At 36.8% G+C, this 12,863-nt stretch overlaps 3 protein-coding genes across 3 annotated transcripts; 1 reads left to right on the forward strand and 2 right to left on the reverse strand.

Moving 5' to 3' along the window:
* LOC109724339 lies at positions 79 to 672 on the reverse strand. Its single transcript, XM_020253132.1, has one exon. The coding sequence runs from the start codon at positions 616 to 618 to the stop codon at positions 241 to 243; it is 378 nt and encodes a 125-aa protein (XP_020108721.1). The 5' UTR covers positions 619 to 672; the 3' UTR covers positions 79 to 240.
* Positions 2,337 to 3,105, forward strand: LOC109723732 (inhibitor of trypsin and hageman factor-like). The gene is made up of 2 exons (XM_020252201.1): positions 2,337 to 2,409; positions 2,687 to 3,105. Exons 1-2 carry the CDS (start codon positions 2,367 to 2,369, stop codon positions 2,884 to 2,886), a joined length of 243 nt encoding a protein of 80 aa, XP_020107790.1. The 5' UTR covers positions 2,337 to 2,366; the 3' UTR covers positions 2,887 to 3,105.
* LOC109723879 (transmembrane protein 87A) lies at positions 6,274 to 11,270 on the reverse strand. Its single transcript, XM_020252373.1, has 6 exons — positions 10,957 to 11,270; positions 9,488 to 10,421; positions 9,083 to 9,178; positions 8,340 to 8,476; positions 7,027 to 7,247; positions 6,274 to 6,605 (listed from the first exon to the last, which is right to left on the reverse strand). Exons 1-5 carry the CDS (start codon positions 11,175 to 11,177, stop codon positions 7,073 to 7,075), a joined length of 1,563 nt encoding a protein of 520 aa, XP_020107962.1. The 5' UTR covers positions 11,178 to 11,270; the 3' UTR covers positions 6,274 to 6,605; positions 7,027 to 7,072.

Raw genomic sequence — 12,863 nt, forward strand, 5'->3', positions numbered from 1 at the left:
CAAAATCATTTACAGTAGCTTTTTAAAACCTTCTCTACTTCCAGAAATAGCAGCAACACATACAGCAATTCACAAAGCTTCAACAGAACCAAAGAGACTCTTATTAAGAACAAAATAGTTTTCGATCTATTGTGAACAAGATGGTTTCTACCAACATACAAACTAGCTAGAAAGGGTAAATAAATGCTGAGAAAGCTTATTTTCTTTTGGGTACATAATAATTCTTCTTAACTAGGACTATTAATTAGCACTGCGCTCCTTGAGAGCGCGGAACACGCGCGAGCTCTCAGAGAAGATGTGGGCCCTCCGATCGTAATCGGTCGGCTCTCGCCCCTCGTCCGTTCCCGCCATCACCTCCTCCTCCAACCCCTCCAACTTCTCCGCCAACTCCTGCTCCACCTCCTCCTCCTCCTCCCCCTCCGTTATCGGATCCGCACCCGAGTCCGGTTCGCGCCGCACCCGATCCGGTTCGCGCTGCGCCGGGTTGGCGCTGCGGATGCCCGTAACCCGCGGCTTCTGACGCGATCTCAGCCGTCCGATGGGCGCCGCCGCGGCGCCCCCGCGCCGGGGAGGGAGGGGAACGGGAAACGCGATGGCGGAACGGGAAACGGATTCCATTTTCGCGGTGCCGTTGCTGTGACCTTAGCGATCGCGTGGTTCGGGGGGGGAGTTGATTTGTTCGAGTTGGGTGGGGAATTATAGAGGTGACCGTTACGGCGTTATCTCCCCGTGACAACGTGGCCTGGAGACGTGTCGCGTCCTAGGCGGCACACGTGTATGGTCCCAATTCCCCGTGGGAGCTGGTCGGACCGTTGGATTCGCGAAGCTTTTCATGGGTCGAGAAAAAGAAGTGCCGCGTAGCCCCGGGAAGTTATTGCATGCACCTGATGTTTCCGAACTCTCCATACACCGTGTGTGTATATATATATATATATATATATATATGTAATAATAATTTTTATTTTAATATGTTCTGCATGATTTAAAGACACATATATATAATAAAAAGAAACCTTAAAGTTTAAAAATAGCAGCCTCACTAATCAATAATCAACATCATATAAAGAGCAATTATTTGATTTGTAGAAAATCAGTGTCCAAAATTTATATATTTAAATTTACATGAGTATTTTAAATATAACAAAATGCATATAATAAGTTAGATTTTTGATAGATAAGATGTTAGGTGTGAGTGATTTCGTTGCGTGCGGAGTAATGCTTTCACGCGAAAGGTCGAGAAAGGAGAACTAAGACATCTTGAATCAAGTGAGAATGACATGACGTAAGAGGGTACAAGTAGTGATCAATAAAAAATTAATAATACCGACAATTTCTAGAGAAAGTGGTAAAGAACTTGATGGTTGGTATCCGAGACCCAAGTTCGAATCCTAGTTGATTCACATTTCTAACTAAATTTATTTCTGAAATAAACGAAGCTCGTAGCATACTACCTATCTCTTAAAAAAAAATAAAAAATTAACAATCACTGAATCACTAGAATAGTTGATTGTGCACTTAAAAAAAGCGTAAATTGAATATGCCTGTACGGGATTTAGCGTCTTTTTATTTTATCATCCATCACATAGTTTAAATAAAAAATCAACTTTACTATCTGGTGACTTCAATTTGTTTTTTTAACGTTAAAAAACAATTATTAAATAAGATAGCTACAGAGATGATAAAGTTAGTATTTTTATTATTTTATAATCGGTACTTAGCACTGCTAATTAATTAAATGCTCAATAATATATAGATGTATTATTCACTGTCAAAGTAATAGATATATATATTATTGGATTTTTTTTTTATTAAATTAAGGTATTGGACGTAATGATCCGTTTAAAGGTTTTGGGTTGGATGAATGTTAATCTCAGCTAATTTTGGGCCCAAAATGGGCTCCATATATGGTGTAAATCTATAGACACAAAAAACAAAAATAAAAAATAAAAAAATGTCCAAATTTTCACTATAATTCTCCTTGTTAAGTGCATCTGATCAAATTTTCCTTGTTGGTCCATGGGGGAATAATTTGAACGCTTTATAATCGGGTTAAATCATTGAGGTGAAAATGNATATTTATAGAGGAGGCTTGTATACATTTTTATCAATAATTAATAACATTCCAAATATAACGTTTCAAAATAAATTAAGAAACAGATAAATGCATTCCTAATGTAGCAAATTGTTGATTGGGATTCGTATCAACAAGATTTATTGACATTAAGTGTTCAATGAATCACCTCCTCTATAAATATAATAAGGAGATTGCATTGCACAACTTCAATTCCAAATTCCTCCACTCTTTTTCTCCTTTTACTCTCTATATATAAATATATAATATACTATTTCATAAAAAAAAAAAAAAAATGTCTCAGTGTGATAAACACGATCCTTCCTATCATTGTCCTGGTAACCTTTTCTTTCGGACCTTTTATTTTTTTTGCGTAGTAATACCCAATTTGACTCGGCAGAATCTTTTGAAAAAATATTATATTTATATATTTGTAAGAGAAAAATGATACTAAGTAATAATTATTTAGAATCTCATAAGCATCTATCTCAACTTTTTCTTTTTTTTGTAAAAGATAAAAGTAAATAAGACCCAATATTATCCCTCGAACACTGCTTCATTGAATAGCTCTGATGATTGTTTTTATGATGAATTTTGTTTGGTAAATGCATGCAGGAAAGAGCTACTGGCCTGAGTTAGTCGGGGCAAAACCTTTGGATGCGAAGGCAGTGATCCTGAGCGAGAACCCCCACGTCGACAACGTCGTGATCGCCGTGTATCCGGCCATCGCCCCGCCGGACTTCTGCTGCAACCGCGTCTACGTTTGGATCGACCGCCCCGACGGAACTGTTAAATTTCCTCCTATGATAGACTGATCGTAAAAGGACGAGCATCCGGCTGAGAATTGCAACATGCATTCCACCAATTTTAGCCCTAGTTTACTTTAGACAATAATAAAGGAGAAAGAAGAGGTTTTACTTTTCCCGCAAAAGCATTCCATCGAATAAATGGGGGCGTTTGTGTTAGCATCATCGCTTCTGGGTGCAATACTGTTTGATTTTTAAGCATTATTATTCGAATTGAAATGAAATAGAAGCTCTCTTCTGCAAAACTGAGAATGTTGTGAAAAGCTAAATCAAGAAAAATAGAATAGAATAATTTCTAATAAAAAGTTTATATAAAATTCTTGCCACAGAGAAGATTTTGACAAAAGACCTCGCTTGGGACTTCACTGCGACAAAAGAAACCTTCCTGAATGTAATTTCAGTTTAACAAAACAAAAAAAATGAGCTGGTTACAATTGAAATATGTCATCTTTGACTTGTCCTTCTTGCCATCTCATTTGTTTTTTTTTCTTTTAGTATCCTTCGCGTTTTTAAGCGCGGATCCGCTACGATTTTCAGGCCCGTTAGTTCTCTTTCGCTTGAACCCAGATGTTCTACGAAAGTTTGACTCAGCAGCATTGGCAATTGGAGTTTTAACAGCCTCAAGGTGCTCCTCCTTCAACTCTAGATGCCGCGCAACATGTTCAAAAATATTGACATTTTCATTATGAGTCAAATTTACTCGCATATGTTCCCACGAATTGGAAAGTGAGCGAATCATACCTTAGATCTGTTGCTCATCAGCTAAGATGCCGTCAGCTGACTTTAACTCGCGAATCATGTTTGACATTATTCTCACGTGCTGTTTCATAGTCTGATCTGCACGTTTCTTATAACTGTCAAACCGCATAATCAAACTGCGCAACCTTGTAGTCGAAGTCGCACCAAATTTAATTTTGAAAGCCTCCAACATGTTATACGCAGTCGGATACTGCTCATACTCACACAAGAGATCATTCTGCATACTCGAGCAATGCGATTTTTTTTAAACCAATTATTCTAGGATCTCGGCGAACCTGAGCACTGGTGCCATCTGTGGGTAGGTCTATTTTATTACTCAAGTTTTCTAGAACTTCTTGTTAAGCGAAAACATATTGAATTGTATGGTGCTAAATATCATAATTGTCACCATCCAATTTCTCGCCTTTGATTAAATCCGCAACAATTTGTTTGGAGGTCATTAAATTTCACTAAGTTTACACAATACGCAGAAAAAAAGATATTTTAAAATTAGCACACGATACATATATTTAATTTTGCCGCATCTCTAATTAAATAAATTAAAAATTAGATCATAGATACGTAAAGAAAAATTTCGCTATACTCATAATCACATTACACACCATATGTCAAAAATTTTAATTATTTAATTAAAATGCACAAAATATTTGGGCGTAAAAATATATAATTTACTCTACCAAAATTAAAATTCCCGCTTGGCACAACATGCATAAAATATTTATATTATGCTAAAAGATTTTATCCATACATCAGAAAGAGTATTATAATATTTTAAAGGCATGCTAATATGTCACAAAAGCATATCGAACTATTGACTATGCATAATAATCAATTATTTATTTTATTAAAAAAAATGCAAAAAACAAAAGAAAGAACGGAAAAAAATATCTGCAGGCCCGTGCGGGCTAGCTTGCGCGCAGCCTGCGTTGCCCGCGTTCGCGCGGCCTGCGCGCGTGCGTGCGGCCCCGCAGCCAGCACGCACCCGCGCGGCCGAAAAACAAAAATAAAAAATAAAAAATGTCCAAATTTTCACTATAATTCTCCTTGTTAGGTGCATCTGATCAAAATTTCCTTGTTGGTCCATGGGGGAATAATTTGAACGCTTTATAATCGGGTTAAATCATTGAGGTGAAAATGTACAGGGACACCCTAAACTATAGATGATTCTGACACAGCCCCCCTAATTTTTAATTTTAGAAAATTTTAATAATTTCAGTCAATTGGATTAGATCGTCGGTAATTTCAACACATTTCACAGATTTAATCTCATTTTAGAATATAAATTTAGTTAATTTAACTAAATTTTCAACCCTAGTCACCAGTAGTCACTAATATAATTTAAATTGAAAAAAAAAATTAGAATAAAGGGTGTAAATACAAAAAGCTCCGGTAAGGAGGTTTTTATACATTTTTACCAATAATTAACAACATTCCAAATATAACGTTTCAAAATAAATTAAGAAACAGATAAATCCATTCTTAATGTAGCCGCGTATCTAGCAAATTGATGATTGGGATTCGTATCAACAAGATTTAGTGACATTAAGTGTTCAATGGATCACCTCCTCTATAAATATGTTCCTCTACTCTTCTTCTCCTATCACTCTCTACATACTATTTCAGTAAAAAAAAATGGCTCAGTGTAATAAACAATATCCTTCCTATCATTGTCCTGGTAACCTTTTCTTTGCGGACCTTTCATTTTTTTGCGTGGTAATAGCCAATTTGGCTTCACTGAAGCTTTTGAAAAAGTGTTATATTTATATATCTGTAAGAGAAAAATGAGACTACGTAATAATTGTTTAAAATCTCATAAGCATCTATCTCAATTTGAAAGCCTCAAATTTTGTTTTGTAAAAGATGAAAGTAAATAAGACCCAATATTATCACTCGAACATTGCTTCATTGAATAGTTTCGGTCGTTGTTTTTATGATGAATTTTGTTTGGCAAATGCACGCAGGAAAGAGTTACTGGCCAGAGTTAGTCGGGGCAAAACCTTTGGATGCGAAGGCAGTGATCCTGAGAGAGAACCCCGAGGTCGACAACGTCATGATCGTCGTGTATCCGGGCATCGCCCCGCCGGACTTCTGCTGCAACCGCGTCTACGTTTGGATCGGCCGTCCCGACGGAACTGTTCTATTCGCTCCTACGATAGGCTGATCGTGAAAAAACGAGCATTTGGCTGAGAATTGCAACATGCATTCCAATTTCAGCCCCAGTTTACTTTAGACAATAATAAAGGGGAAAGAAAACGATTTACTTTTCCTGCAAAAGCATTCCATCGAATAAATGGGGGCATCTGTCAGCATCGCTTTTAGGTGTAATACTGTTTGATTAAGTATTATTATTCGAATTGAAATGAAATGGAAGTTCTCTTCTGCAAAACTGAGAATGTTGTGAAAAGCTAAATCAAGAAAAATAGAATAGAATAATTTCTAATAAAAAAATATATCAACCAATAAATTATTGTTTACATGTTCTTGAGGTAGATGGAAATGGATGGCTTTGGTGCTAAAAAGTTTATATAAAATTCCTGCCACACACAAGATTTTGACAAAAGACCTCGCTTCGGACTTTATTACAACAAAAGAAACTTTCCTGAATGTAATTTCAGTTTAACGAAAAAAAAAAAAAAGTGAACTTTCAAGTGGCCTTTCAATTCACAACATGGAAAAGTAATTTTCTCAGATCACGGTGCTCAACAACATGTCATCATCACCAAGTATTACAGTTCAGTACAGTGACATTACAAAGAACTGCTTCGTATACTCACCAGAAGTTCATAAAACTTTTATTTGGAAACGCTCTGTTTCTTTTTCATATTTCTAATGAACAAGTAAACATCAGACAAATTTAGAGACACTTCTTTGATCCTCCAGCCGAAGCCTGAAACCAATGAGTCGCCTTTTGTACATGTACTCACTTAAGCTGATCACTTCACGTGCTGTGGAGTCTTGGTGAGCTACATCTGCATCAACCAATACAGAAAAGTTATGTTTCATGGGAAAATAGAAATAGGCAAAAAAGAATCAAAGGCAAAAACCAACGGAATAGAAAATGACATCAAACTGATATATGGCTAACATTATGACCATAATGTGGAGTAGAAAATGATTGAGCATGTCACAGGACTGATTTAATTATTGAAAAGTAGCAGGCACTTTTTACAGATCAACTGGCAAAAAATAACCTAAATTCTAGATCAGTATGAGTTACTGGTGAAAAGCACTCATAACTCTATCACGCTAGATAGAACACTCTCCAATATTAATAGAACTATCAAAAGAAAAAGATAAATTAGATTACCAGCATGCCGAAAGATCCATTACACTCAATCTCTATTAATTGATATATTTAAATAATCTGGCAAAGTATACAAGAAGACGGACCAGTATGATGAAGAGGAGATTATAGAACCCTATCCGAGAGAAGATGTCACTCCCGTTTATCCTCTTCAAGGTCATCTCCCAGACCAAACACATGATCTGCAGTTTTCCTCTCTTTTCTTTCCAATTTGTTCATGATGTCGCCGATTCCCTTGGCTCCAGTTCCAGTAAGTGACACACCCTCCTCATCAAAGTCATCACCTGTGTCCTCTGAGTATGCATATCTGTAGAGAGGATAACAAAAAGGGGTTGCAGTATGAAGAATACATCAGATTTAAGCATCATGGACAGCACTTGAAGTTTGAAATCTAATTACCGCTTTGATCCTGATTAATACTGTACTGTCATAGTTATCATCGTATGAAAGCCAAACTTCTTACAGAATAACACAGTAAATTTCACTTATTTTACATTGAAAGTTTGACCAATAAAAGTATCCAATGACGTAGATCTAAAAAGTAAAGCTATTTCAGGCACTGAAAGAGGCAAAGACAAGCACACATTGGATCAGAAAACATCAGCTCTTATCCCAGAGATAACAAGGTAATCCAAAGTAGGTGAAACCACAAAAAAATTGCTAGAATTTATTTGAACAGCTTCCTCAATTTCGTATAGGTTACTAAGATTAGTTAAAAGAAACCAATGATCAAATTACGCGTAGCATCAAAAAAATCAAGATACAAATGTCACTGGAACAGGATGGAACTATTTAACACTTATTAGGAAACTTAGCATCGGTTACTAGGCAACAGACATTTTGATGGAAGTGTATGAACCCAAAGTGGGAAAGGGGTTAAAAAAAAAAAACACAACAACAACAGTGGTAGTAAAGAGGGTACTTGAAGCCTGAGAGGCAAGTAACTTTTATTATCTCCTTCAGCAAACGTAACAGCTCGCATGCAAAAGGATTTGGCTTTGGATTTTTTTTCTTTTCTTAGATCCGAAGGACATTAATCACCTTGCAGGTGAAGCCTCGGCGATTTACCTGAACTTCTTTCATGATTAATAATGCGAAGTACAAATGGTAATATCATAATCACAGTGATATAGTGTTTCCACCATTTTAGGCTCTAGATAGGGCACAAGAAACTATATGACTTCTATGAAGCAATTATATAAACTTCATATTTCATGACAGCAGTGACCTTTTATCTTTCTCAGTTTTGTTCCATACTACTGGAAGGCTTGGCAAGATGTAAACTATGTTGACTCCTATTAAAACAAATCATTCTAAGCAAATACATGTGCAGTTCATCTGAAAGATAATTTCCTTCCAAAAATAATTTAAGAATGCAGAAAATGGTCAGATAATGCACCTTGTAGGATTATGACATGGGGCCCAGAGGATGCATATGATTGCAAGGAGTATGTAAGAGAGAACATTCCAAAAAGCTGAGATGATCCAAGCCCTCTGCCACAGCTCGCTCAACGGATCAGTTGCATTAAAGTATAGCTGCGTTGCATGAGTTCAAATCTTCAGATCATAGTTCACATGGGCATTCTACTTAAAGGAAGGCAAACTGCTAAAAAACATGATATGCATTTGGAAAAGGTTGTGCTTCTGAAATTCCCTACCGTCAATCAAATGTTGATCGATATCCAGTGAAAAGCAAAATCCAAAAGATAATATAAAGCGATATTACATTCCATTCAGTTCATTCTGCTTTATTTAGTTACACAAAACAATTCAACCTATAAAACGATATATCTTGTAATTAGATTCAAATATTGTGTACATACATATCCTACTTATATTATGGGTGTAGCAGGATACGCATTTATTAAGATCACTGCTTCATATGAACCTTCTATGGTATTGACTGGTCCAAAATTGCTTCAGGCCAATCCTAGGCATATCTGCATGCATATGTTTATCTACAGATGTAAACACATTCAAAAGCACATACACGTATACATACATATGCTATCAAAATTGTTTCTATATCGAGAAATGGTTAAGACAGATGCTTGCTAAACTCTTCTGTTAATATAGAAATGCAAAATTGTTCCAATTGAATGGAAATTGAATTGCACTCAAACAACTGGCGTGACTACATACCTCATAGCCAATCCATGCAACAGAGATGAGTACAGATACCGCCAAGGAATTGGTAAACTTCCTATATAGCTCGAGTTTAGCCAAACTTCTCCGCGCCTAAATGATCATTGAAAACAATGTGAACACATAGTGTAAAAGGCAAAGCGTTGCAAGTAGAGTAAGAAGAACCCTGAAACAACTACTACAAGATAAAGGTGAAAGATCCATGAGCAATTTGCAGCTTCAGAATTTGCAAAATAGCTTAACAAAATTATCTCCCTAAACTATTACATCTTACCTGATTTGACAGCTGAACTTAAGGAAAACTCTTCCAAGAGGATAAATGAATACTCATGCTAGCATGATTAACGGGCAAAAGTACTAATGCTAGTATAGTAGTGTACTATGAAACCAATAGAAGCCTACCTGAAGTTTTTCTAGAGTTTTCGATAGCGATGAAAATATCCAGACAATGAAGGTTGCATCAAGTACAGCAACAGGCAACACTAGAAACAACCTTGCTTTTCCTGAGAAGTCATTTATGTTCCCCAAATGTTCAACAAGTTCAAGTGCCTCCGAAGCAATAAAATATACAACACCAAGAAAAGCAACCTTAGAACTTATTCCGCCCAATGTTGTCCGAACAATACCATAACCCATTGAAACTACCAAAAGAAGCAGACGAGATACTGTCTTTTTGACAGCAGTAAATGTGACCGCCCACAAGGTTATGCCCATAGGTCTAGTTCCAGTGGAGTTAAAGTTAGCATACTCAAAGTACCAGAAAGCCATTTCACACATGCCTAGAGCAATCACAGCAGTGATGTGGTAGTGTAGCTGCAGAATATCTTTCCAAAACCGCACAAATCGGAGAAACCAGAAAAGACCAAGTAGAAGATACGCCAGCGACATGAATCCAAAGAACTTCATTAATGGAGTCATCTTCCCGGGAAGGTAGCCATGAGGATTTCTCCAAACAGTTCTACCACTGATTGTCAAGCCTTTAAGTTGAGGATTGCAAAACATAAAATAGAGGTAATACATTCCAGTACTGTTTATGGGTACAGACTGAGTTACCATACTTGCTTCTTCATTTCGGCCATCAAAAAATGTTTGAATCCGTCTGGGCCAATCTGGATTGTCCGGATTTGGGCGAATAATAACTTCGCCCAATCTACAAGACTTCTCAGTGCTAAGAGTAGGAGAGCAACATATAGCATCGGAATTAAAATATGTACCACCAATCTTATCCCTGTCCTGAACTTCAACTATAATAGCCTCCACTAATCCAGTCTTCTGTTGCATTTCATGATGCAGGGATGCTGACTCTTTTGTACGACGAAATGTGACTGATTCAAACCTGAACAACGAATTAAAAGAAAGGCAACCAAAAGAAAAAACGTTAATTACCTTATAAATTATATGTTGGCAAGTACATTTGTAAATGCAAATATTCCTAACGTCAGCAGAGTCCATTACACAATGCATTTGTAGATTTAGCAGTAGTTCACTCATCAACTGATAAGGCATTACAACTTCACAGCAGAAACGCACAGGCCATTCATCATCTTCTCTAATACAGCATGTTATTGATCATTCCAACCACTCCTTGTTACACGAATTCAAAAGAGATTCGCCAAACTTGAGATCACTCAAAACAATAAAAGACTAATCAAACGAAGTTGGACGTACAGCTCATGAATCTACAGTCATACAAATTTCTGTTCAAACGAGATGTGGACAAGAGAAAGTCCTAACGATCATAAACAACATAAGCAAAATCGAACTAGTTCGCGCAATAACCCCACAATCCGAGCGACTCTAACAACAAAGCTGAAACCGAATCGAACCGATCGGAGACGACGCGATCGGGTGGAAGGATCGCGACGACTCACCGGATGAAGGAGTTGCCATCGGAGGAGTTGGTCGCCTCGGAGGCGTAGAGCCCCTCGCTCCCGCCGTGGAAGAAGAAGGAGTTGGATCGGGGGGCGAAGGCTCCATTCGCGTACTCGTGGATCGAGGCGAGGGTTCGGAATGGGGCGTCGAAGAGGATCAGAAACCCTAGCAAAAACCCTAGATCTCGAAGGAGATGATCACGGTTGCTCCTCCGACGCATTCTCCCCGATCTCTCTCTCTCTCTCTCTCTCTCTTTCCGCGTCAAAATTTTCGCGATTTCTTTCTCTATTTTTGGTTCAATTTTTCGATTAATTAGAGTTTTTTGCGAGTGGCGTAGTAGGAATTCGAAGCTCCGCGGGGATCCGTGACGGGGTTAGAAACGGGAGCAAGTTATCCGGGGGCGAAATACCTAAACTACCCCTACAGGGGTTGGGTTGTTACGTTCTATTAAGCCCCTAGTAGTACCCAGTGGTGGTCAAAGGTCGATGATACACTGGACGGTCCCACACGAGAGCCACGTGTCACGTTTCTGCCGCGTTGACAGTTACAGATCCGCCTAAGACAAATGTAATTAAGGCATCAAGATTCGTGCGGCAAGATTTGAACAAAATTTGGTGGAGATTAATCCATAATAATAACGCAGGGGTTAAATCCGCCGTCCACGTGCTTTGAGATTCATATTAATTACTACAAAATTTTTGTCCATCAAATTTTGTGAGGCCAATCCCAATAATGAATCAGCCTTTCATCATACTTTGAGATTTGTGAGCATATATCATAAACGATAAAATTTTGGTTCAAATTTTTGTCCATAAAATTTGATTCAAAATATGCTACATATAAATAGTAGTTGTATCTACATTCTCATACTATCCGTACAAAGGTTCATACTTACCCGCTCGCCTTATCGTTTTTTCCTTTCAATAAAATCTGAAAAAGAAATGTAAATCTTTGAACGTGAACATATAGGAATACTAAACTTTTTCTTTTTTCCATATACAATTCAAATGTTAATTAGAATTTATTCCAAATATAAATGATCACGTAGTTTAAAATGCTATCCTATCGACTTTAACATTAACTTTGTTAATATAACCATCCCTTGAGTTGAGGAGGTTTCATTAATAAACTATGTGTTTTGATAAATCAGCTCAATGGTTCTTTCGATAAAAACTTATGAAACTAATCTCAATTATTGTCAATTTTTCGAGGACAATTTAGAAGTTTCTAATTGCTTTTTTATTTACAAAATTTAAAGTGCGAATGTTTAACCAGAACAGAGTTATATGAAACACGTGCGAATCAAATTGTTAATCGAACTTAGGTCGACTTATTTATCAAGCAATTAAGTCAAATTATGTTTTTTATATAGACGTGGGATTATTTAAATCTTTTTCACCTTTAAATGCTCCTTAATAACGACACGGAGCACGAAGAACAAGAACCCATTTCGTTACCAATTTTGAAAATTAAATACACAACATAGTGAACAAGGGGGGGAAACAACACTACTTTATAACAATTTTTTTAGAATAATAAGTTTAATTTAATGGGAGTTGGATTGGATCCCATACAATTAATTCCAAGTCAAAAATCTACAAGTTGGTTCACTAACCAATAAAATATACATACTCCACTTGTGCTTTCCCAGTTTCAACTAAGGAGCATTAGGTGCCTAGAAAAGTCTAATATATATATTTATTATAGTGGAAATCGTTAATTAAATTTTTAAAATCGAAAGAGAAAGTTCTAAAATTGGTGCATCTGTTTTTACAGCACGAAAAATTTGTTAAAAAATTAATATAATATATACTTTTATAGTACTATTCGAACATCACTTTTGCAGTACTGATATTATATTCTACGAAATGACCAAAAGAAGTCCAAAATTAGTGTCCAAAGTTTA

This window comes from Ananas comosus, linkage group 18 (genome assembly GCF_001540865.1).
Source record: "Ananas comosus cultivar F153 linkage group 18, ASM154086v1, whole genome shotgun sequence".
In the NCBI taxonomy this organism is placed as follows: domain Eukaryota; kingdom Viridiplantae; phylum Streptophyta; class Magnoliopsida; order Poales; family Bromeliaceae; genus Ananas; species Ananas comosus.

Bases quoted from the DNA above. Each gene is read 5' to 3' on its own strand.
- LOC109724339 (XM_020253132.1), bottom strand. From the start codon at position 618: ATGGAATCCGTTTCCCGTTCCGCCATCGCGTTTCCCGTTCCCCTCCCT.
- LOC109723732 (XM_020252201.1), top strand. From the start codon at position 2,367: ATGTCTCAGTGTGATAAACACGATCCTTCCTATCATTGTCCTG. The intron at 2,410-2,686 runs GTAACCTTTTCT...AAATGCATGCAG, and splicing joins TCCTTCCTATCATTGTCCTG to GAAAGAGCTACTGGCCTGAG.
- LOC109723879 (XM_020252373.1), bottom strand. From the start codon at position 11,177: ATGCGTCGGAGGAGCAACCGTGATCATCTCCTTCGAGATCTAGGGTTT. The intron at 8,477-9,082 runs GTATGTAGTCAC...CATGCAACGCAG, and splicing joins TTGCATGGATTGGCTATGAG to CTATACTTTAATGCAACTGA. The intron at 7,248-8,339 runs GTGCATTATCTG...TCCTCTCTACAG, and splicing joins CCATGTCATAATCCTACAAG to ATATGCATACTCAGAGGACA.